The 24334-nt window shown below is 41.5% G+C and overlaps 1 protein-coding gene across 1 annotated transcript in view; it reads right to left on the bottom strand.

The window, feature by feature from the left end:
- Nucleotides 1-24334, bottom strand: part of CACNA1A (calcium voltage-gated channel subunit alpha1 A) — a 216363-nt gene that overhangs the window by 139977 nt on the left and 52052 nt on the right. The window contains exons 6-7 of the mRNA XM_088134001.1: nt 2781-2884; nt 2451-2566 (exon numbers count right to left, since the gene is read on the bottom strand). Coding sequence (XP_087990127.1) covers nt 2451-2566; nt 2781-2884 — 220 coding nt within the window. The remainder of the gene's footprint in view (nt 1-2450; nt 2567-2780; nt 2885-24334) is intronic.

The raw sequence follows: 24334 nt of genomic DNA, 5'->3' as shown, positions 1-24334 counted from the left end.
TGTGATTAAATTAGCAGCCACATAGCAGTAACTTTTTAAAAAATGAAGGAAAGGTCTAGACTTGCCCTTGTGATAATCAAAGTTCTATAGGTAACACAGGAAAATTAAAATATCTTCTCAGTGAGATATTTCTATGCCAAAATATTTGTACTGAATGTATCATTGTTTTATCCTTATAAAATAAACATGTTTCACAAATTAAAAACTAAGCAATTTTTCAGAACAAAACAATCCCAGACAACTGTTCAGTTGTTAAACAACTTTAATTAAATTAAATCCCAATAGCAAAACCTTAATATGTTACTTAAAGCCTGCACATTTTAAAAGTAATGTGCAATATGTACCACCCTCCCATCCAGAACAGCTTACCCTCAGAGATAAAGCTGCCTATCCTTTTTAAGGTTCCAGAAGGCTGTTAAGACCTGGGTGTTGGGGGGCCCTTTAAGGAAGGGAGGTAGATCGAATGTTCCTGTGAGTTGTGCTACAGTGCTACAGAGGTGGAATGTTATTCAGTTTTTTCTTTATATTGTTCTGTGTTTAACACCATTACTGTAATGGAAAATATTTAAGCCACCCAGAATAATTCTGACTGGAGTAGCATATAAGCCTAAATAAATAAATCAGTGTGCTCTATTGTTGTATTATCTTGCTTTTGTGCATTGTCTTGGAAACCTATTTTGTGAATAAAGGGCAGCACGTTAAAAAAAGGTTAAAATAAATAAGAAAACCAGGGCTTTACTATGAGAAAAGCCTCACCCCTGGAAATAAAGAAATATACCACCTCTTTCCAAGTGCGCAGTGGCAATACTTGGTGTAAAACACTTTTTGATAAACTTTCTATTCCAGTTCAGAATCCAGCTAAATACACAACTGAGCATATACACACTAAGAAATACAAGAAGGAAAGTCACCAATATCAAATATTTTGATATCAAGTCAGGAATCCCCTGCCTCAGCATCCCAGTGGATGGCAAGCAAGCTTCTACTTAAAAACCTCTACAAAATTAACTGGAATGCTAACCTCTCATCAATCTGAATCTCAGCTCTAGATTTATATCTCATACAGTAGTGATTTTTGAATAAGACAGACTTATAACTTTTATGATTAAGAAAAATATGCTGCCCATCTCCAACTGCTGGCAGTCCTTTTGTTTCTAAACAAAATCCCCTATACATCACGCGGAGAGGGATAGGAGTTGAAAAGCCAGAGTAGTGGAGATTATGCTGCAGAATTGAATTTATTTCTAAAAGGTGTAGCTTACCATTGTTACTCACCCCACCCCCTGCCATCTCAACTGAGTATCATGAGACACTATGAGACACTAAAGTGGGTTAATCTAAATTAAGCCTTGGTTTCAGAATAGTTCTGACCTTATTCCAGGCTGAATGGCAGACTGCATCTAACTATAAAATGAGTGTCATGTGACATGAACGCTGTACTTGTAAGAATAAAGCTAGAAAAGAGCAATCCAAATGATCAAGACACTGAAGAACTTTTCTCTAATTAAAGGTTACAATGTCTGAAATTTTAGCTTAGAAAAAAAGGTGAAAAAAGGAAGGGAACATAACACAGGAAGAAAAAATGATGCACAGAACACAGACCATGGATAGAAAGGGCTTTTTTCTCCCTTTTCAGGTTATTAGAACTTGGGGTCATCCAAGGAAGCCATGTGACTGAAAATTCAGAGAACTTGTCCCACTTGCTGGGGAACATAAAAATGCCATTGTCCTGGGTATCTCATCATTCACTGTGGGAATAAAATTCTGGACCAGATAAACCTTTGGTCTAGTCTAGTATGTCTCTTCTTACTTTCTTAGCTGATTATTGCACTATTCATTCCTACCTAACTTAATAAAATTTTCAAGCCCTCCTGGTACTATATGTACTATGGTATACCTATCTCAAATCTGTGCATCCAGCTTTCCTTATATATTAAAATGAGAACTTTACATTTAACTCTGCTGTAATTTATTTTGATTTGGCTAAAACTTTGAATCCTGACTTCTAATGCAGATTACCCTCAGTTTGATATCATCTACAAATCTGATAAGTATTCTTCATTCTGAAAAAAAAGTATGAAAGTATTGAATTATACCAAGCCCAGGGCAGAACCCTGGGACACTTTTTGTATTGAGTTTACAGTAATCAAAAGAAAGCTACAGAAGATATACAGGCTGAGACACACAACTTAGAGGGTAATTGGTCTTTTGTTTCATAGTCTATTGCTCCAATGTGTTTAATGGATGTGCTTAGGATTTCTTTGTGAGTGTTTTGTTTGTTTTATTTTAGATCTGCTTTGCATCTGCTTTGATGGATTTTAGCTAAAAAGGCAGTATAAAAGTATGGTTACAATACAATGACATTTTATCTAATCTTTAAATTCAGTTTACTAAATTACACACACACACACTAGGCCAACAAAAAGTAGATGAAGATACATAGGACTTGCCTGCTTTGGAGATCCACTCCATATAGCCATTGAGTTCCCGTTCAATCTGTTGCTGTCTTCTCAACTTCAGAAATGCACGCCGGTTCTCCACCCGCTCCCTTTCTTTGGCAAACTCCCTGTAGCCAGAGACGGAACAGCATGCTGAATCTTTTCTGCTACACTGCTCAGTTCGCAAGAAGGCAGGTAGGATCACCCAACAAATGCACAGGTAGAAAGAACCCAGGATTTTGGGTTTCCAGTTGCCAGTAAACTATTTTTTCTTTACAGGGTTGAAAAAAGCTACCATAAGGACTATCAATTTTCTCTATGGCAGATGTGCTACACACTTACCCAGAAAGCACCCCCAGCACAAGGTTGAGCATAAAAAAGGACCCAATGATGATGAGAGGGATGAAGTACAGCCAGTTCCAAGCACTCCCTGAGGCATCGTTGCTCTGGAGGAAAAGAGAGGATGAAGTCACTGGATACTAAAGTCATAGAATATATTTTTTCATCAAAATCATTAACCTATTCAGGTTTGAAGGATAGAAACAGTCTGTCGGCTGGTGTTATAGTAAGTCAGCCTATCACCACAGGCATGAGCAAACTGCAAACCTGAGAACTTGTCAACCTCCCATCAACCAACCAGTTAGTTTCCCTAGGAATATCTAGCTACAAATCTACAACAGTGCAACACCGTCTAGATTCATTTTAGTTTTCCAGCTGTGAGACACACCTCCATTCTAGCTCTCTTCACAGTTCTTCCCTGAGTTTTCTGCTCCCTGATACTAACCTAACAGCCCCTCCTTCTCCTATGGAAATATTTTGTTATAGGAAAATAAATTAACCTTTAATCTCAGGTTCTCTTATCAGCCACCTAGCACAACGGATTTGATTGGGTATCTGTATGGATATGTGAACAGCCAGCAGGAAGCCATAGCTTAATATAAGCTATAACAAAGATATCACAGTGAACAATTTGAAAAGAATATTGGGAAAATGGTCAAATAAGGCAGCTACTATTTGCTATCTCATAATAACTAGTCAGAAGATGGAAGAGATTACTAGACCAACCACTTGTGCCATTCTTAGCTCAGAACATGGAGATACAAGATAGCAGGAAATGACACTACATCTTAATAACTGGAGAGAATTAATTAATTTACTATTATAGAAGTTTGGATGATATAGCCCCAAAATTCGTTAAATAAACTGGAAGCTTCTCCTAAGCACTCCTAAATTGATCAGAGTTCACATATCTTCAGACTCTGTTCACTCTTATAAGTTTATCTGTAAGCTTAACACATAAGACTCATATAGATATGTCAGTTTCTCAGCTCTTAAGTATTTCTCAGTCCTGTCACCAGTTTAGAGATGCTAGGAATTAAAACTGCACTTTAAACATAAAGCATGTATTCTATCACTCTTGATGGATGAGAGAAATGTCAAAAGCTCAGTGGGTTCATCAATATATATTGCACACAAAAGATCCCATCATCTCCATTAGACGGGTCTCATACTGCAGGAGTGGAAAAGACTTATACTTGAATAACTATTCCTAGTCCAGATAAATCAATAATTTGATTTACTATATGGTAGCTTATGTTTCAAGACACAAAAAAATCAAGAGTATTGGCTGCTAAGCCCATTACTCTACAGTATTTCCATTAGACCACTGAGCAATTACATTTCATGAATATCCAAAAGATGGAAACAAAAATTGGGTTGTCTTCTTGGATATGTGAATATCTAACTACCTTTACATTACAACTGAAATTGTGCCTATCTTTTTTTAAGCAGAAAGTGAGATTACCACACTTATCACAGGACCAGGTCACTACATTTACTACATCTCTTTCACTTTAATAAATTGTCACTACAATTAAATATGTGATATTAGGGGAGACTCCTTAGCCTGTTGGTTTTCCAGTAGATTGGGAAAACATATATATTGGTTTTTTATCTTCTCTTTCATCTCCTTTATTGAAGGTATATGGCAAAGCTTTTTCAAATAAATTGGAGCCTTTTAGTCTCAATAAGACAAAATCACCAGTTTGAACAAGGAATTTCAGAAATCAGCTCCTCCTTAGGCTCAATTTGAGAGTTATTATTTGATGACATTGAAATCTTACAAATAATGGGATCCCTATTTATGTAGGGATCAATTTCAAAACCTGTACTTTATGCCACAAAATATTTATGGAAAATATTGAGTAGTAGATACAATTTTGACCAATTTACCCATGAAAAGTTTACATTACAAGATAATCCCAGTTTAAAAATAATGATAAATATATTTTATGCTATTAATGCCTAGCATAGCAGGTAAGAACTAATTATGAATTTAATTTTGTACAATTTATTTTATACATTATGCTGGTCAAAGACCAGAATAAATAATCTGTTTTTCAATCAACTACAAGGTCATTAGTAAAATGGATTGAGATGCCAAATAACTTTCTGATTTGCTGGCTAGACACATTACATCAGAGATATTTGACTGAATAGTCAATCTTCACTGAGGATAGTATTCAAAAAAATGAAGAAGAAGAAACAAGAATGGCCCATCTAACAACATCCAAGCAGAAAACTAAGATTATATTTTTCTACAATGAATTCTCAGCCATGAAGATGTTTTAAAGTCCAAGATCTTATTCAAGCAATAATAGATCTTATTCTGTAATAATAAAGATAGTGTATTGATTTTATCTGTTACCTATGTTTGTTTTTCTGTATTTCCCCTTTCTGAAAAAAATTCCTTTTAGATCTAGAATTTGGCTTCATTGGTTAAAAAAGTTAATTTCTCATTAAAATCTTTCCTATACAGGTAGTCCTCATTTAACAACCATTTGTTTAATGATGGTTTGAAGTTACAACGGCCTCAGAAAGGGTGCTTTACAGCTCGTAAAGCACTTCCAGCCATTGTAAAGTGTCACGCCACCTCCCCATGGTCACGTGGCCGTATTTTGGGCACTTGGCAACTGGCTCGCATTTACAGCCGGTTGCCAAGCACCCCACGATCATGTGATCGCCATTTGCAATCTTCCCTGCTGGGTTCCCCAGAAAGTCAATGCAGGGAAGGTTGCAAGCAGACCAGATGGAGGGAAACCTCTTGGCGGTATGCAGGAACAGAGCTCAAATCCTGAAGATTTGAGCTCCATTCCTCCAGCCCTACGAAGGATTTCCCTTCTGTCCATGATGGGGAGGGCAACCCTTCAATGGGCTGCAGAAATGTTTGAGAGTGAAAGGGCTGCCTGTTGGGAGGATTTCAGCTCCACATGGAGCTGAAATCCTTCAGCAGACAGCTTTTTACTCCTCTGCTTAATGAACCAGGAGATCACTTAATAACCGCAACCAGGAGTGCCCGGATTGTGGTCATTGAGCGAAGCAGTCACATGGGAGTCTCGCTTAATGACCACTTTGCTCAATGATCAAGATTCCAGTCCCAATTGTGGTCATTAGGTGAGAACTACCTGTATACATGACTGCCTGATTACACAACTATCTCTTATGTTCCAGAATTGTCACAAAGTTTCTTAAATTTGTTACTGCTAGGTTTGGCAGGAAGATTAAAGTACCTTTTTCCTAGAGCCAAGCTGAAGGGCTAAGAACATCCTAGCTAGATAGATTAGAAAGTATCTGTAGAAGAGTACAGAGATGGTTTTGAAGAAAATATGCAGCAACTGTTAGGAAAACGTGAACTTAGTTTTGGAAAACAGGAAGGCATGAGAAAAAACCCTCAAGATTGTCCTGCCTTAACTCTCCTTGGTATAAGAGGGAGGAAAGAAGGAACACTGTCAGACTTTCAAGATTCTGCTATAATAGCCTATATCAATAAATTAGAATTTTAGTATTTCTTATGGTGTCTGTTCCCTGACTTGGTCTATCTTGAAAGGCTGACAGTATCAGGAGGCAGTCTCTCTCTTTTAAATTTTTATTTTGCTCTATTTTGGACCCCACTTCACCTTTATGTTTACTCTCCTCCTCTCTTTCTATTCAGCAACAACACTATACAAACTTTTCATTTTTACAGAAATTCACACTAATGAAGATATTTCAAATGGCTGAAGAAACCATGCAATTCTGAACCACTATGAGGGGCACTTGCCAGCTCTTTAAGGTAGGCCAGGTCAAAAAAACAAACTCCACAAGGACTCCTGGAACTCTTCTTTATTGCTGCAGGGTGTGATAACAGAATCATGAACACCTGATAGAAATTCTTTGCCCTTCCTTTTATATTGAAGAGAATCATGGGGGGTAATTTTGAATTTCTTTCTCACTCTCTCCTCCATACCAAGGCTAGATTGGTGTTTATATAATGCTGTTGGATTCCTTCTTCAAGACTATGTCCATATTCCTCTACATGAACTCCCCTGTCAGGCTCCCTTGTGGTGTGCAAAGAAAACATTGACAAGGTCCTATAAGACCCAAGTAAAGTCTCACTCCCCCTACCCTCAGCTGGCAGCTCTCCAAGGTCACTAGACAAGTTTTGCTGAGTGGAGTCAGGTAGAACTGGAGAGTCTATCATGGCAGGAAACACAGAGTACTCTTTATTCTGGGGTTCAATATCTGTTGATAGTGGTGGCAGATCATGAGGACAGGGTTTGTGTGGGATTTTCAGATGAAATTTGTGCACAAGTTGTAAAGTGTGGACATCTGTTGCACTTTCCCATGATCTCTCAGATTCAGGGTAGTTCCTCCAGTTAATCAGATCTGCTCTTGAGTCAAGAATCCAAAATACATTCTACTTCATATTCTTCTTTCTCAGGGGAAGAGGAAGGGAAAATATGGGAATGGTAGGGGAAGGGTAAAATATGGAAGAGAAAGAGGAAGGGTAAAATATGGGAATGGTAGCCATAGACTGCCTGAAAAGAAGATATGCCTATGAAGGAATGCACTGAATTGTTATAGGCAAGAGGCAACAGTCCAGTCCAATTGTCCAGGTAATAAAAGATGTAGCACCTCAAGTATTGTTTTAATATTTGATTTACTATCTCTATTTATTCACTAGAGACTGGATGATCTGAGAATGACAAACGAATATGAAATGTGTAATAGCTGGAAGAGGGCATTGCAAAACATGGATGTAAACTGAGAGCCACAATCCAAGATCACATGATTTACTAAGAGCCTAAAAACTGGTCTAGAAAAAGTTGTGCAATCTCCTGATGGAAGAGCCTTGCAATGAATAAAATGAACCATCTCGATAAACAAATACACTACTACAGAAATAGTTGTGCAACCCTAAACAGGAAGAAGATCGGTAATAAAATCCATTTTATTAGAACCAAGAACCATTTTGAAGCAAAATGACACGTTCTGAAAGTTGAAGGTAGGGGTTGAAATAAACTGGATGGCTTTCTTTGTATAAAATAACTGCAGCAAGACTATTGTATGCACAATGCTGGAGAAATACTGAAATACCTACAAGGGAGGAATGGATTGTGAAGATGGCAGAATTTGCAGAAATGGCAAAATTGACCTGTTTGAACAATAAGTACTTTTACAAAGACTGGAAACCTTTTATGGACTTTTTGCTGAAAATGGAAAAAAATGAAATGGTGATTTCTGGATTTGTTGACTGAAAAAGGTTAAATATGGGATAGAGGGGAACTATGTAATGTGATCTTAGAGACAGAGGGGGGATAATAAGTTTGTTTGCTGTAAAGATTGGAAATCACTCCCTTCCTTCCTTCCTTCCTTCCTTCCTTCCTTCCTTCCTTCCTTCCTTCCTTCCTTCCTTCCTTCCTTCCTTCCTTCCTCTGTATTGTCTCCCAAATCTTTTCTTTTATCCTTTTTCTAACTTTCCTTTATATATGTTTTCATGTTTATCTTTTTATCTTAAATAAAAATTATATTAAAAAAATAAACTGGATGGCTTTCCAGGAACAGTCTTGTCCTGGTGATAAAAATGACAAGCTGAAACATAGTCTTTAACATCTGCTCTTACTCTCAGCTACCACAGCAATCAATGTAAAGTTTTAAACACCCCTCCTCCCACGCTCAACAGTACAACTGTCATGGTAGAATTGCAATATCTCTTCCTTTAAAGCAACAACTCCCAACAGACCAGAAGGACACAGAAGAGAACCAACTGAAAGCAGGACAGAGCAGCCCTCAAAAATCTAAAGAAGGATCAAACCATCACTGCCTTCCCAGCAGACAAAGGTCAAACCATGGTTATTATGAACAGGTTATGATACAGAAAGCCAAAGAATTTCTGGAGGACAAAGAAACCTACATCCAAGTAAAAACCAACCCAATACAGAAACCGGATAATCAGATCAAGAGAACCCTCAATGACCTAACCAAGAAAGCTCAAATCACAAAAGAAGAACAGTGGTAGATGAAAAGCAGTGGACCTGTCCTCCCACACTTCTATAGATGCCCCAAAATACATAAGCCCAACATACCTCTTTGTCCAATTGTATTGTTACCATGGACCCCAACATACAACATAGCCAAAGAACTTTTAAAAAAGCTTGGACATCTCATAGAGAAGAGTGCATAGTCTATCAATCCCTCACTACAGTGCCTCCAGAAAATCAAAGACCTAAAAATAGAATAAGATGAAATTATGGTTTCATTCAATGTCACAGCACTCTTCACGTCTGTATATTTTATTTATTTATTTATACATAGACTTATCCCTGCCCATCTCCCCGCAATGGGAGACTCTGGGCGGTTTACATCAAGTTAAAACAATAAAGACCATGGTTAAAATTTATAAAAAGACAAACACATCTACACAGATGGAAAGAAGAGAAAAAAATCCAAGAGGCTGATGGAAGCCACACTAGGCCTCTGGGGGCTAGCCAACCCCATTTCTGACAACCTCCCTCCCCGCCCCAGGCCAGATGACAGAGCCAGGTCTTCAAATCCCTCCAAAAGGCCGGGAGTGAGGGGGCCTGTCTCACCTCCGGGGACAAGATGTTCCAAAGGGCGGGGGCTACAGCACAGAAGGCCTGCCTTCTGGACCCCACTAGTTGGAGTTCTTTTGCCGAGGGGGTCCAGAACATGCCCTCTCTGTGAGATCGGGTGGGAGGGTTGAAATCGTGGGGGCAAGGCGGTCCCTCACGTAGCCTGGCCCCATGCCATGTAGGGCTTTAAAGGTGATAACCAACACCTTGAATTGGACCCGGAAGCAAACTGGTACCCAATGCAGCTCACGGAGCAAAGGTGTTATATGGCTCCTTCTTCGGACCCCAAAAATAGCTTGTGTGGCTGCATTCTGGACCAGCTGAAGCTTCTGGATACTCTTCAAGGGTAGCCCCATGTAGATCGCATTGCAGTAGTCTATCTGGGAGATAACAAGGGCATGAGTGACCGTTTGAAGGGCATCCCAATCCAGGAAAGGGCATAACTGGTGCACAACCCGAAGCTGTGCAAAAGCCCTCCTGGCCACGGCTGGCACCTGCTCTTTGAGCAGGAGCCGTGAGTCCAGGAGGACCCCCAAATTATGCACTGGGTCTGTCTGGGGCAGTGCTACCCCATCCAGCACCAACGATGACAACGTCCCGGATACAGAGGAGCCATTAACCCACAGCCACTTCGTCTTGCCAGGGTTCAGCTGGAGCCTGTTGTTCCCCATCCAGACCCTCACAGCCTCCAGGCACCGTGAGAGGGCACTCACGGCATCACTTACCTCACCAGGGATGGAGATATATAACTGAGTATCATCAGCATACTGATGATACCTCATCCCATGATGATGGATGATCTCACCCAGCGGTTTCATGTAGATGTTGAAAAGGAGCAGAGAGAGAACCAAACCCTGCGGCACCCCACAGAGGAGGGGCCAAGGATGGGACCTCTCGCTCCCTATCACCACGGACTGGGACCGGCCCCGAAGAAAGGAGGTGAACCAGCACAGAACTGTGCTGCCCACCCCCAAATCCCTGAGCCATCCCAATAGGATACCATGGTTGACGGTATTGAAAGTCGCTGAGAAATCAAGGAGAACAAGGATGGTCGCACTTCCACCATCCCGCTCCCGCCAGAGATCATCCATAAGTGCGACCAGTGCCATTTCCATTCCATAACAGGGCCTGAAACCTGACTGATACGGGTCCAGATAATCCGTTTCCTCCAGGACCCTTTGGAGCTGTGATGCCCCACTTTCTCAACCACCTTCCCCAAGAAGGGGAGGTGGGAGACTGGATGAAAATTGTCCAGTACAGTAGGATCCAGGGAGGGCTTCTTGAGGAGGGGGTGCACCAACGCCTCTTTAAAGGGTGCTGGAAACACTCCCTCCTGCACGAATGTATTAACTATCTCCTGGATCCAGCCACATGTCACCTCCTGAGCTGCTTTCACCAGCCAGGAGGGACGTGAGTCCAGATGACAAGTGGTGGCCCTCAGAGTCTGGAGGATCCTGTCCACTTCCTCAGGAACAACAGGATCAAACCGTTCCCAGATAACTGGGCAAGAATGATCCCCTGGTATCTCCCCAGACCCTGCACCACGCTCAGAGTCCAACTTGGAACGAATCTGCATGATTTAATCCTGCAGGTACTCTGAAAATTCCTCCATGCGGCCCTGCAAATGAATCTCCAGCTCCCTCCTACCAAGGAGGGATGTAGTGATCCCAAACAGGGCTGCCGGGTGGCACTCTGCGGATGTGATAAGGGAGGAGAAGTATTGGCACTTCACCGCTCTTATCGCCACAATGTAGGCCCAATAGTGGCTCTAACATGGGTTCGGTTGGATTTGGTCTGTGTCTTCCTCCAGAGGCGCTCTAGACGTCTCTTAACCCTCTTCAGCACCCTCAACTCCTCCGTAATCCATGGGGAGTGTCGGGGCCGATGTGGCAAGAGAGGTCGCATAGGCACGATCCTGTCCAAGGCCCCAGCTGCCTCCCTATTCCAAGCAGCAGCCAGGGCCTCCGCTGGACTGTGCAGCACGTCCACGGGAATGCTCCCCAGCTCCCTCTGGAACCCTGACGGGTCCATCAGGCACCGGGGGTGGACCAATCCCATGGGTCCTGCCTCCCTGCGGAGGGGGATGGCATAGGAGAAACTCAGGGTCACCAGGGCGTGATCTGACCATGAGAGTGGGGAAAGCTGTACATCTCCCCTCAGATCACTTTGCCATTGCTCAGACAAGAAAACTAAATCCGGCCTGTGGCCACTGTCTCGGGTTGGGTCCCGTACAATTTGAGACAGGCCCATGGCTGCCATGGTAGACATGAACTCCTGAGCCGCCTCCAAGGACCGTCCCAGGGATGGCACCTTGAAGTCCCCCAGAACCATAAGCCTGGGGAACTCCACCACCAGCCCCGAGATGGCCTCCAGCAGCTCAGGCAGGGAGGCTGCCACACAGCAGGGAGGCTGGTACAGTAGCAGCACTCCCAACTGTTCACGGGCACCCAACCTAAGAAACAGTGTCTCACAGCCAGAAACCTGTGGAGCAATGCCCCTGAAGGCCACTAGAGACTCTCGAATGACAACAGCCACCTCCTCCCCTGCCTGGCATCTTGGCTGGTGCCACACCATAAACCCAGCTGGGCACATTTCCAAGAGAGGCACCCCCCCTCAGGCCCCAGCCAGGTCTCGGTGATACATGCCAGGTCCACCCCCTCCTCAGTGATCAAGTCACATATGATGGGGGCCTTGTTTTTAACTGACCTGGCATTAAGCAGCAGCAGCCGGAGGCCAGAGCCCCTATGAACCTGCTGGCCAGGACCTGGGAGTGAGCAAGGAGGGCCGGAACATGCCACCGGTAGCACACACCGGGGGCGTCTTCCCTGAAGATGGCCCGCCCTCCTGCTCCCACCATATCGTCCCCTACCCATCACCACCTCGATAATGTAGCCCACCACATCGTCCCCGGGGGTGCCAGGCCCAAGTACCTCCAATCCCAGGCCCTCGGAGTCCCCGGTCTGGGGCAAAGGTCCCTCCATCCAGTCAGACATCCACGTTCAAAACCAAACATTCCCAGGTGAGGGGAGATCCTGCCCATGCACCAGCTCACGCTCTTGGCACTGGCTGGGACCCCCCCCACCAACCTCACACCACAATCACACTCTGACCCCCTGCATGACCTCTCTCACTAGTCGGCAGGGTGGGCATCCCATACACTCACTCACACCTCCTGGCTCTCACCCAGCAGGTGGACCCTCACATCTCCATGTGCTCCTAGACTCCCCCCAGACTCTCACTACCCGGAGGGAGTCCCAGATACACACTGGAGGGACCCCACGGCTCTCCACTGGCACTGGGCGGGATTAAATAGGGGTGGCTAGATCCTGAAGCCCCAGTTCGCCCCTCTTGAAAACAAGAGTCAGTTGGGATGCCATCTGGCACCCCCCCTGCCGCCCAACTGTTCCTCCAAAACTGAGGGGTCTTCCTCCACAGTCGGACAGCTGCCTTGCATCGGGGTCTGCTGGAGTTCGCCGCACCATATGGGGCTGGCTGGGGCCTGCTGAGCCTGCTAGGCCTGGAGTCTGTTGGGTCCATTGGGTTGTTGGGCCCACTGGGCCTGGGGTTGGAAATGTGCCAGGCCTCGCCAAAGTTCGTCACGTTCCCTGCTGGTCACTGGAGCCTACCACGCCTCGCCGCAGATCATCTGGGCTCCTCGTGGCTCACTGCACCCCACGGGGGTCAGATAGTCTAAAAGCTCCTCACCGGTCGCCCAGCAGAACTCTCCGCGCCACTCCAGAACTCAGCAGGCTTGCCACGACACACCGGCGCTTCCCAGGGCCCACCGCATCAACCCCAAGCTCGTTGCGGATCACCGCCCATACCAGGGCCCGGTAGAGCTCCCCACCCTGCTCTTGGGATCGTTGGGGCCTGCCGCCCCGCATCAAAACCGCACCGGAGTTAGCCAGGTCTGTTGCTCATCACTTGCCCGGTGTTGCCACTCTCCGCCGCGCTTGCTGTCCACCGTGCTCCGTTGCTCCGCTACCCTTTCCCATCCGAGGGGAAAGACCCCTCCAAGGTCTCCCTCCGTACCCAATTCAGCCCTAGGAGGTAGAAAAAATCCTGGGGGAGGGAGTAATCCCACAATCATCCCCCTTAGTGCAGCGGCTGCACCCGGTGTTTGCTGGCGGTCGCCATCTTACTGTGTAGTCCAGAACTAGTGAAAGAATCAATTGCAGCAGTACTACACAACATACCTGACCTAGCCAAATACACTAAGATTGAAATTCCCAGAATCATGGACCTCATCAACCTCTGCCTCAATACCTACTTCCAGTATGAGGGACAGATATACCAACAAATCAGAGGAACATCCATGTCCATATGATCACCTCTCTCAGGACTCATAGGAGAGACCATAATGCAGCATCTTGAAATGATAGCACTCCCACACGTACAGCCAAAAGTATGGATCTGGTATGTAGACAACACCTTCATCATAATAAAAAAGGAACAACTAGAGAAGATACATGCAATTATCAACAACATCTTCAAAGGAATAACATTCACAAGAGAAGAAGAAAACAACACACTATCCTTCATGGATATCCTCATGAGCAGAGGAAACAACAGGAAATTAGAAACACAAGTCTATTGAAAAACAACCCACACTAATCAAGTGTTCCGTTACCAAAGTAACAACCCAACCTCCCACAATAGGAGCTGTGTAAGAACGTTATTCAAACACAAATGCACTGCAGCAACCTGGAACACCAGTAAAAGGAAACAGATCACCCATACAAGATCTTCCAACAACATGGATACCCATGTAACTTTATCAAAAAATGCCTGACCACTCAACTCACTACAGCACAACCAACACAAGCTATCAAAAGGATAACACTACCATAGATCGAAAACATCTCAGAAACAACCAACACAGTATTACAACCACATAGCATAGCACACAAACCAACTAAAGCCCTCCAAAACATCTTAATTTAACTAAAAGACCCAGTAGCCCAAGAAGAAAAAATAGGAGTTATCTTTAACATAGTGTACACTAAGTTACATAGTGTAAACAGCCACTATGTAGGACAGACAGGCAGAAGACTAGCAGAGCACATCCATGAACACCAACTAGCAGTCAGAAGACAAGATGAAAACTCCTTAATCTCACAACACATGGAGAGACTCAACCACAGTTTCAACTGGGAAACTGTGAGCATCCTAGACCAAGCTAAATTAAAAAATACTAGAGAATTCCTGGAAGCTTGGCCATTCAGACAAATCAGCCATCAATAGACATATCGAAATAAGAGACAATAAAAAAGCTAAGAAGGAAACAAAAAGACCAGAACACCTCCTCACCAGTAGCCTACACCCAGTTAAGCAGGGATTAATCCCAGGCAAACAATCAAGCAGAAAACAATACCCTAATCAAGGAACTACCAAGGAGAAAACCATACCCCACCAACACTGGCTACTATAAACAGGGAGGAAAACTCATACTCACTCACACTGATGATGTTACCTACTTGGGTAATGAAATGTCTGCAGGCAGTCAAGCTCAGAGAGCACCAAGGACTCCACATATCAACAACTGTTGTGAAACAATTGTCCATCATTCATACAGAAAGCAAAGAATCAGTTTGTGGGTCTCCCTGAAGATTATCCATCCAAGCCCTGACATATGCAGCCAGATAGTGCTGTACTCTAATCCAATGTAGCTGATCAAGAGCCTGACTCTCTGACACCAATCTTCCTGGAGGGTCTATTCTCTGAGGAGGGACAAAGTTCATTCATTCATTCATTCATTCATTCATTCATTCATTCATTCATTCAATTTGTATGGCTGCCCGTCTCAATAAGTGAGTCTGAGTGGTGAACAATCGTAAAATAAATTAAAAACAAATTTCCATCATAGTAAAAAAATTAAAATGCACACAGCAGCTGAGAAGAATGTTGCTTGGCTTTAAGACTGTGATAGGGAGGGATATGCACTGAAGATTATATTCAGGTATATGTGGCAGTACATATGGTATTTTGTTTTGTGAGCCAGAAATAGAGGTGTTTCAATTTTTAAATTGAAACAAAAGAAAAATTGTGCCCACCTGATCTAATGAGGTGTGAGAGATTGTGCTATTTGAAGGTCTTCTAATTCTTGTGTACCTGTACTGGATGGATTGCTCCTTCTAAGAAATGCCTCGGTTAGTAGAATGCTGCTAGTATCATAAGCAACTCTTTTATTGAAAATATCATAGTTCCTTTCAGCTGGAAGAAGCAATCTGGAATAGAACGCACATAGCAGGAAGACTTTCTCTCCTTTCCATGACTGAAGGAGAATAATACCACATGCAATATCTGAGGCATCTGTTTGCAATTTGAAGGGATAAGGAGGGTCTAGATGTCTGAGAAGCAGCTGTAAAACTGATTTTCAATTCCTGAAATGCAGCTTGCTGTTGAGTAGAACATCTGTACTTATGTCTTTTCTTTAGAAGTTATGACAGAGGTCTTGTGCACTCTGCAAAATTAGGAAAGAACTTTCTATAAAAATTTGCAAAGCCCTGGATATCCTTCATATTTCTAGATGCTTATCATGATCATACAGATTGAATTTATGCAGGATATAATTGTATTCCTTTTATAGAGATTCTATAGCCTAAATAATCCAATTGAGGGAAGTCAAACACACATTTTTCTATTTTATCAAATAGTTTGTGTTTATAGTGCCTAAGACATTTTTAAGGTGAGTCTCATGCGAAGATGAGTCTTTCAGTATGTCATCCAAATACATGGCTACATATTTATCCAAAATATCAGAAAATATTTCATTCATTAATCTGGAGAAGACCATGTCATAATTAACCAATCCAAAAGGATCATTGTGTTTACAAACTTACCATACCTGACTTACCATACCTGGTATTAAAGTCAGTTAAGTCCAATTTTGTGAAAATGTATGCTTTTTGAAGGCGGTCCAGTAGGTCTAAAGAGGCAGTAGGTAATGATCCTTAATGGTTACACTGTACAGGAGCCTATAGTCATATACAGAATTATCCCCCTTAGGGACAAAAAATGTCGGTAGAGACCCTGGAGGGCAAATAAAGCTTTCTTCAGATTGTCATCCAGAAACTCCTTCCAAGTGGCTAACTCTTAAGTAGACACATTTTTAGCTGGAAGCTAAGTTCCCGGCTTCAAGTTCTTGGCTTCAAGTTGATGGTATAATCACACACTTGAGGAGGCGGCAATGTAGTTGCTCCTTCCTCCTCCAAAACATCAGCAAACTGCATACTTTTCTGGCAAAGAAGGGAATTCATAGAGCTGAGCAGAAGAAGGGGAAGGATGAGAATGGGAAGCTTGAGATGGAAAAGAAAATGTTCCTTGCTCCCAGTGAACATCTGGATTATGGGTCTGCAGCCAATCAATTCCCAGCACAATGGAAACATATAAGGAAGCTATGATATATAGTGGCAAGATTTCTGTATGATCATTTATTGTCATTTGCAAAGGTGCTGTGTACTGCAAAACAGGACCAGTTTGAAGTGCTTGCCTGACAATTGTTTACACAAGCGTAAGTTTCCCTAATAATTATTTGGGCAATTTAAAGTGTTGCACTGTAATCTCATTTAAGAAACTGGCTGTGGTACCTGAGCCTAGAAGAGCTGAGGGTTGTATTTTAGAACTTAAGGTTGAACAAAGAACATTAGGGATAACAAAGTCTATTTGCCTGTTATTGGCTATGTTCTTCTTAATTGTTTGAGGACCAACTTGTCAAGCACTTGGGAGAAGAGCCAGTAAAAGTTCCTGAAGATGAGTCTTTGGAGTGATTGAGACCCCTGCTATATAGTCAGCAGTTCCACAGGTATGGCATTTTGTTGCTGACTCAGAGGTCTATACTTTAGCAGTGCAAATCTTGGCTGGGTGCCCTGGGGCTTCATAATAGAAGCATAAACCAAGGTATCTCCTTCTGAGGAGGAGGGCAGAGATCTTTTTACTGCTTTTATTTATACGGGTTCTCCATTGCTGGCATATGAGGAGATCACAGAGGAGGGATTGGGATGAAGAGAGGCTATAAGACATCTGCCCCTTACTATTTCTTCTATATGTCAACTCATCATCTATCTAGTAGCATGCAATGTTGGAGCAGTTCTTCCAAATTGTCTGGTGTGCTAACTCTCACTAACCCATATCTCAATTCATCAGCAAAACTGGTCTTGACATTGGTCAGTCGGAGCAAAATCATTCCTTGATATGTTTCTGCCAAATAACCAAAAATCTGATATGTATTCATGAACTTCTTTGGTTGCCTTGTTTCAGCTTGTGAATCTCTCAGTTTGCTATTGGTCTCCTAGCTGAATCCTCAAATGCAGCTCTAAATCTTTGCATGAAGTTCTGGTAATTGTACAGTAATGGATCATTGCCCTCAATGAGGGGCACAGCCTATCTGGCTGCTGCTTCAGCAGACTTAGAACAAATGTCACCTTGGAGTGATCTGTAGGAAATTCTGCTGGTGACCTCCATAAACAATTCAAATTGAGTCATAAACATCATAAATTGGTCTTGGACTCATCCAGACCTCTCTGGCAAACTCCCATCATAGTGATAGTGAAGAAATATTGGCTAGGCTGCAGACTGCTGAGCTGCTCCTGGCTGAGGCAAGCCTTGTCTCAACTGCTGTGTTAATTGTACAATGGTATTGGCCAGGTTTGTTATTTGTATATCCACTTGCTGTTGATGTCATAACAATGCTTGAGCAAGCTATTCTGTGGCAATGAAGTGCCCTGCAGATTTGATGACATCACCATGATCAAAGGAAAGATTCAAAGCATCTCTGATTAGACAGCACTGAAGCTTTCAAGACTGATGTTGGGGCTTCAAGGTAGGCCATGTCAGGAAACAAATTCTACAAGGCCTATTGGAACTCTACTTTATTGTTGCAGGGTTGTAGTGGCAATGTGGAAGCCATTGTTATTTCAAGGAGTTTAGGTGACATAGTTTGATTTCTCCTGCATATATTAAGAAGGTTCACTTTGAATCATAATAATGTTTAGCTGGCTTGTTTTTCACTTTTACTTAGAAGTGGGATGGGGGAACAAAACCCTCAGGATTGTTTCGGTTAAGCATTAGCTTATCTATACAGATTCCCCGGGCTCTGGAATCTTTTGATGAGCAGGTATAACATCTGGTCAAGGTCACTTTCAAAGCTCCTGACTCCAAAACAGAATCATGGGATTGCAGTGCCAGATTTTGATAAAAAGCCCTGGCACTGTCCCTGGAATTTGGAGCATGGACACAGGCTTTGGGACTAGGTGCTGTGTTATCTAAACCATCTTGGGGTCTCTCAGCTGTTGCCTTATGGTAGCTCCTGACAGTAGGGGAAGAGTTTGATTATCTTGCTTGGTATGTTATGTTTTTATACTATGCGTATGTATTTCTGTTTAATTCTGTCTTATGCTCTGGTATTCCTGTTTACATCTATTTGCTAGAGTTAACTATAAAGGTTAAAATCTCCTTACCTACTGGTGTGTTCATTGTCTCTGGATCTAAAAGAACTAAAAGAACCACTTGTCTTGCACCTGGTCAATGCTTTGACAATTGGCAAAACAAGGGTGAAATAACAGAATCTTGATAGCTTGAAAGAGATTCTCTCCCCCATCTCTCATACAAAGAAAATCAAGGCAGGCAATCTTGAGTTCTCCCTTCCAGAGCTAATTGGTATTTATGACTGTTGAATGCCTTCTTCAAGGCTATCTCCATAATCTTCTATAGCAATGAACAAATAATGATACAGGCATCTTTAAATTCTTGTTCCTATTGGCAGGCTTCTACAAGCCTCATGTTCCCACAAAGATGAGGAAAAAACTTACAAACAGTAATGCAATATTTCCCTTGGGTTTGACAAATAATTAGAAAAGCCTATTTTAAAGACTCACTGCCTTTTAGCATAATCAGGATGCAGTGTAGGAAGCTAGATTATCCAAGAAGTTATGACATTGTAAAGATATGGTGAATGTGTCTAGACACTGAAAGGGATAAAAGAAAATAAAAGGACAGGTTATAGAATCCTGGGAAAAAACATATGTTCAAGATCATATTATAGAAACTGGTTGGCTTTCTTTTTCCATTTTAGCTTGACTTGGAATTTACATCTGAGCAGTTCATGATCTGTTCCACAGTCAGTTCCTCGCTACATCCTTGATGCTGTAATTGAGCTCCTCCACCTCCTTTTAGCAATAATATGATCAACTTGATTTCTATATACGCCATGATGTCCATGTATACAGGCATTGTTTTAGTTGTTTGAAGACAGTGTTAGCTATGAAGAAATAATTGGAGTGGCAGAAATTTGATAAGTTGGTCTCTGCATCATTTTGATTTGCTAAGCCATGCAATCCAACTTCATTTTCCTCTTTCATGTTTCCAACTTTGGCATTCCAGTCTCCAATCACAAGCAGCACATCTTGCTTGCATGTTTTGTCAATTTCAATTTGAACTTGATCATAAAACTCATCAACTTCCTCTTCTGCATTGGTGGTTGGAGCATAAACTTGAATGATCATCATATTAAAGGGTTGTCCACAAAGTCTAATCAATATTATTTGGTCACTGATTGCATTGTAGCCAAGTACTGTTCTTGCTATACCTTCCTAACTATAAAAGCAACACTGTTTCTTCTTTGTTTTTCATGTCTTGAGTAATAAAAGGTGTGATCTTCTAACTGAAAGTATCCAATCCCAATCCATCTCAATTCACTGTTGCCTAAGATGTCAATTTGTAGTTGTTTCATTTCATATTTCACTGTGTTGAGCTTCCCTGTGTTCAGGCTTATGTTCCATGTTTGTACTGTAATTCTATCTTTGCAGCTTTAGATTTTCTTTTCCTGTATAGCAACATCAGCAACTAAATATCCCAAAGGCTTTAATCTAGCCATGTCATAAGCACTAATCATGGGAACCATCTATATATTTATTATATTTGTGTATGTGTTTGTACACTATTTAGTAAGCATTAAAAATTAATAGGTGTTGCACAAAAAATAAAAGTAGCATAGGTCCTGCTCATAGGCTTGTTTTCAATTATACTCTGTGGCCCACAAAGACTCAGGGAATTGGGTCGACTTTTCCAGAGTCAGCTTGAGCAGTCATCAATTAAGTGGTTGAAAACAGAGTTCTGTTTCCTCACTATTAACAAAATTATTAGTGTCAAGAACGGGTGCATACATTCCAGCCTTATTCATCAGTACCTATGGTCATCCATATACTCATCCCCAATCTAATATATACATCATACAAATGAGAAAAGGATCAGGAAAGAAACAGAAAATAAGAAACATAATCCTGCAAACATTTCAGAATCAGAAATAGGAGCAATTCTACCCATCTTCTTCTCATATCTCAGCATCTAATGGAATAATGTTAGACAGATTATTGTATTTAATGTTCCCTTAGCTTTACTTAGTTCCTTCTAATAGGACACAGAGCTATTGTCGACCTGTGATCAACAATTCAATGCTGTTGATCAGTGCACTAAGTAGATTCAATTCTCTTATTTGTGTCTTTAGCTGCTATTGAATCTACAGCCAAGATTCAGAAGGATCTGAAATTTAGCAAGGGGAGATTTTGCAGGACATGCTTTTAAAACATGAGGCAGCCCCAGCAAATTGAGATAATGGCAAATGTGCCAAATATTACATATTTTTTACCTAGTCACTTTAATAAGAAAAAGAGAACTGCCATGGAGGAAACAGTTATTTCAAACAATTCCCTGATGCAGTCAGTTGGAATGACTCAGAGATGTTCTGAAAAAGAAAGAACCAAGGGCAATGTGTACCAATGGATCCAATATCATAGACCTTGATATTTCAACTTTTACCCCAATGAAGCCAAGTAGACTACATAATTTCCACAACGTATTTGCTATCAAACTGAATTCAGGTCATTTGGAGCAAAAGACTATGTTTTTTTCTGAATCTATTCTTCCAGTTGTAAATAATCACAGGTCTTTAAAAGGTAAGATTTGTAATTTAGTCACCTAAAGACAAAGGGGTGAAGGGAGTTTAATAACACACACACACACAAATGCTCTTCTGTGATTATAAAAATATAATCACAGTTCTGAGGGCAGGTGAAGGGGATGATTCATAAATTTTGAACTTTTTAGAATAAGCAACCCTCCAAGTGCTAAAAAAGCAGAATGTGATACATCAGTCAATAAGAATGTCTTCTTTATAGCATAAGAATCTCTTGAAGAGAAATGTGTAGAGATGCTTTTCTCTAATGCTGGGTAAGTACAGATGTGCAAAATGATCCATGTACAAACTGTTCTGTGCATGGAACAGCTAGTTTAGGATGGTGTTTTCTTGAACCAAACATGTATATTCTAGATAATTTGATCTGTATATGGGAGGAAAAAAGGATTTTGTTTCAGATACAGGATGAAACATGGTTATTCCAGGCAGAAGTGATTCAGTGGGTTAGGAATAAGAAAGAGCCAAGGAAGAGGAATTTCTTTAATGATGACACATGTGGACGTGATTATTAATGGCTCATGGGAGGCAGGAAAGGAGGGAGAGAAATGAAGATGCTGGGAAGATTGGAGGGTGGGTAGGTTGGTGGGATATGCTATACTGGGAGCCCTGTTCCTTACTGCTGAAACCATCATGGTAAGGAACAAATGAACAGGCCAGTAGATGGGAAAATGGGAGCCAGACATACAAAGGAAGAGGGAAGAGAAAGGGTGACACACACCAGCTCTGCCTTACTCACACCATTAAATCATTCAGGGATCCTTCTGGATTTTGTTTTGGCTAAAATACGGAACAACCAAAACTTTCTGGATCCAAAATGTTTCAGCAGAATTTCCAGAAAGCAATTGTTTGTTTTGGATTCAAAACAAAATATAACTGTTTTGTTCAACTTCTATAGGTAAGGATTATGAGAACTGAACATGTGTGAAGGACATTGAGTTGGGGAAGGCCGCCAGAAGCCATTCAAACCTTAGTACTCTAGAACTCCTTCCTGGTATAAGTCATGAACAGGACCATTTCAGATCCCATCCTCATTTTATTCATAAGTTTTTCTGGCCCATATGTGTGTACCACTCCCACCCCATTTTTATTTTCTTGTTTTCTCTCTCTGAGAAACATAAACTGGTTTAGCTTCTTCACACTCTGGTAAAGTATCCCTTGACCATGAGACTTTTATTTTTAATAACGTACAGTATTAAGTTATATTTAAATTTTAAATGTTTTTATCCTGGTGTTAGCCAAAGAGGCTCCTCAGTAACTAACACAGAACACAGCCCAGCCCTTTGACCTAAAATCTAAGACATAAAATAAAAGTGTGGGGGTGGGGAGAATTGGAGATTTCACTGTGCATTACAAAGGCTTTTATGGAATGGTTCAAAGGAGAAGCTGGCGATATTGCTATCACTAGCTTCCTACTGCAAAAAGAAAAACACCATTTGGGGAATCAGCAGTGATATTTTTATGTAATTTTTTTAATGTAAACTTCTTTGTTGTTTAGACTACAAAACTGGAACTCAGCAAAAGTGCAGCCTCATTTAGAGGTTTCAAAACAAGGGACATTTAATCTATTTTGGGGTATGTGGACAAACTCATCCTGGCTCTTCAGACAGTCAGTGCCACTTTGTGTTCCAATATTTAGCACTTCATCATTGTCAGCTCACAGCACATTCTGCCCAGTGCTGTGAAAACCTTTTTTCCACTCTGTTATATGCCTTGTAATCCCTGTTTTACGCCTTAAATGATTCCAGGACCTTGTGAATTTAGAATCCAAGCTGGCCACCTAGCAGGGATTTCTAGATTTCTATGTATTGAACAGGAGACGGGGGCCTGTAACTCCCCCACCCCAGGCCTTATACGAATGACTCCTACCAAGTCCAATTCACGTGAGCAAAGAACTTTGTACCAGTACAACAGCAGAGGGTGCCACAGAATGAAAAAGAAAGTTGCTAACCTCAGGGGAAGAAGTTGCTCATTTAGAATTTTCTATGATGCTGTCTTGCCTCCTACTGTAATTAATTAACTCTTAGCTGTCTTACACCTACTTCAGGCAGATGAGAACAAAAGATATTCCCCACTTTTTGGCCACATAATCTAGGAATAAATCCTTTCTGTTCTGGATCTCCATGTAAGAATCAGTTTACTAAAATAAATTACCCTAAAATGGCTTTATTCATGGTGTCATTCATACTCTATCCAGGTTTAGTTAGCCTTCCCGTCCCCATTCCCAGCAAAGCCCTGCTTCTTAAAACTTCCATAAAATATTGATTAGCCCCCTTTTATGTGCTCTAGAATTCCCCCATTAATGCCAGATCTCTAACACCCAGATAATTCAGGTTATTTAGGCTTTATTTGGAGTTGGCTGCTATTAGATACAGGTGCTTGTTGCTATTGTATAATAAAATGTATTTGTGACTTATACCAGACCTCATAGACTCTGCAGTCTGTGCTTTGCATGTACAAAGATTTTATGTTCAGAATTCAAGTGATTTCATTTCCTAATAATAACAACCCCTTTTATCAACTGTATAGATGTTCATATATTCTTAAATCTTTGGTTGTATGCATGCATGTATATGCTATCTACTACTGGTAAATAAGTATTGTAAGTTTAAATGACAAATTGGAACAAATCCAGGTAGCGTGTTATAAGGAAAGCCTGTTTCGAATAACAGCAAGTAATGGTACAGTTTGGAGCATTTCAATTCAGTTAGTAAGGAACTTGAGGAAAAGGGATACATGTATGTCAATTTATTATCAAGTTCACAGAGGAAGAATGGAATTCAAAGGTCCTAACTTTCATATCATGGGTTGCAAGATATTAATCGCTCCTTCTTTCCATATCAAAATATAAGATATTCTTCCACCAGCTTTAAGTCAATATGTACATTATTTCTCCCAGAACTGCTCACTTTCTGAATTACAGCTAATCACAGCATAATTATGCAGCTTCTTTTACTGACCCTTAATATGTACCTTTCCAATTCACAGCAAAAATCTTCTTAGATATACCAAACATA

This window comes from Python bivittatus, unplaced genomic scaffold, assembly GCF_059951505.1.
Source record: "Python bivittatus isolate LINGU-HERP-01145 unplaced genomic scaffold, Pbiv_v1 ctg000080_np1212, whole genome shotgun sequence".
NCBI lineage: Eukaryota > Metazoa > Chordata > Lepidosauria > Squamata > Pythonidae > Python > Python bivittatus.
The sequence above is the reverse complement of the archived record's forward strand: the minus strand, read 5'-3'. Positions and strand labels throughout refer to the sequence as shown.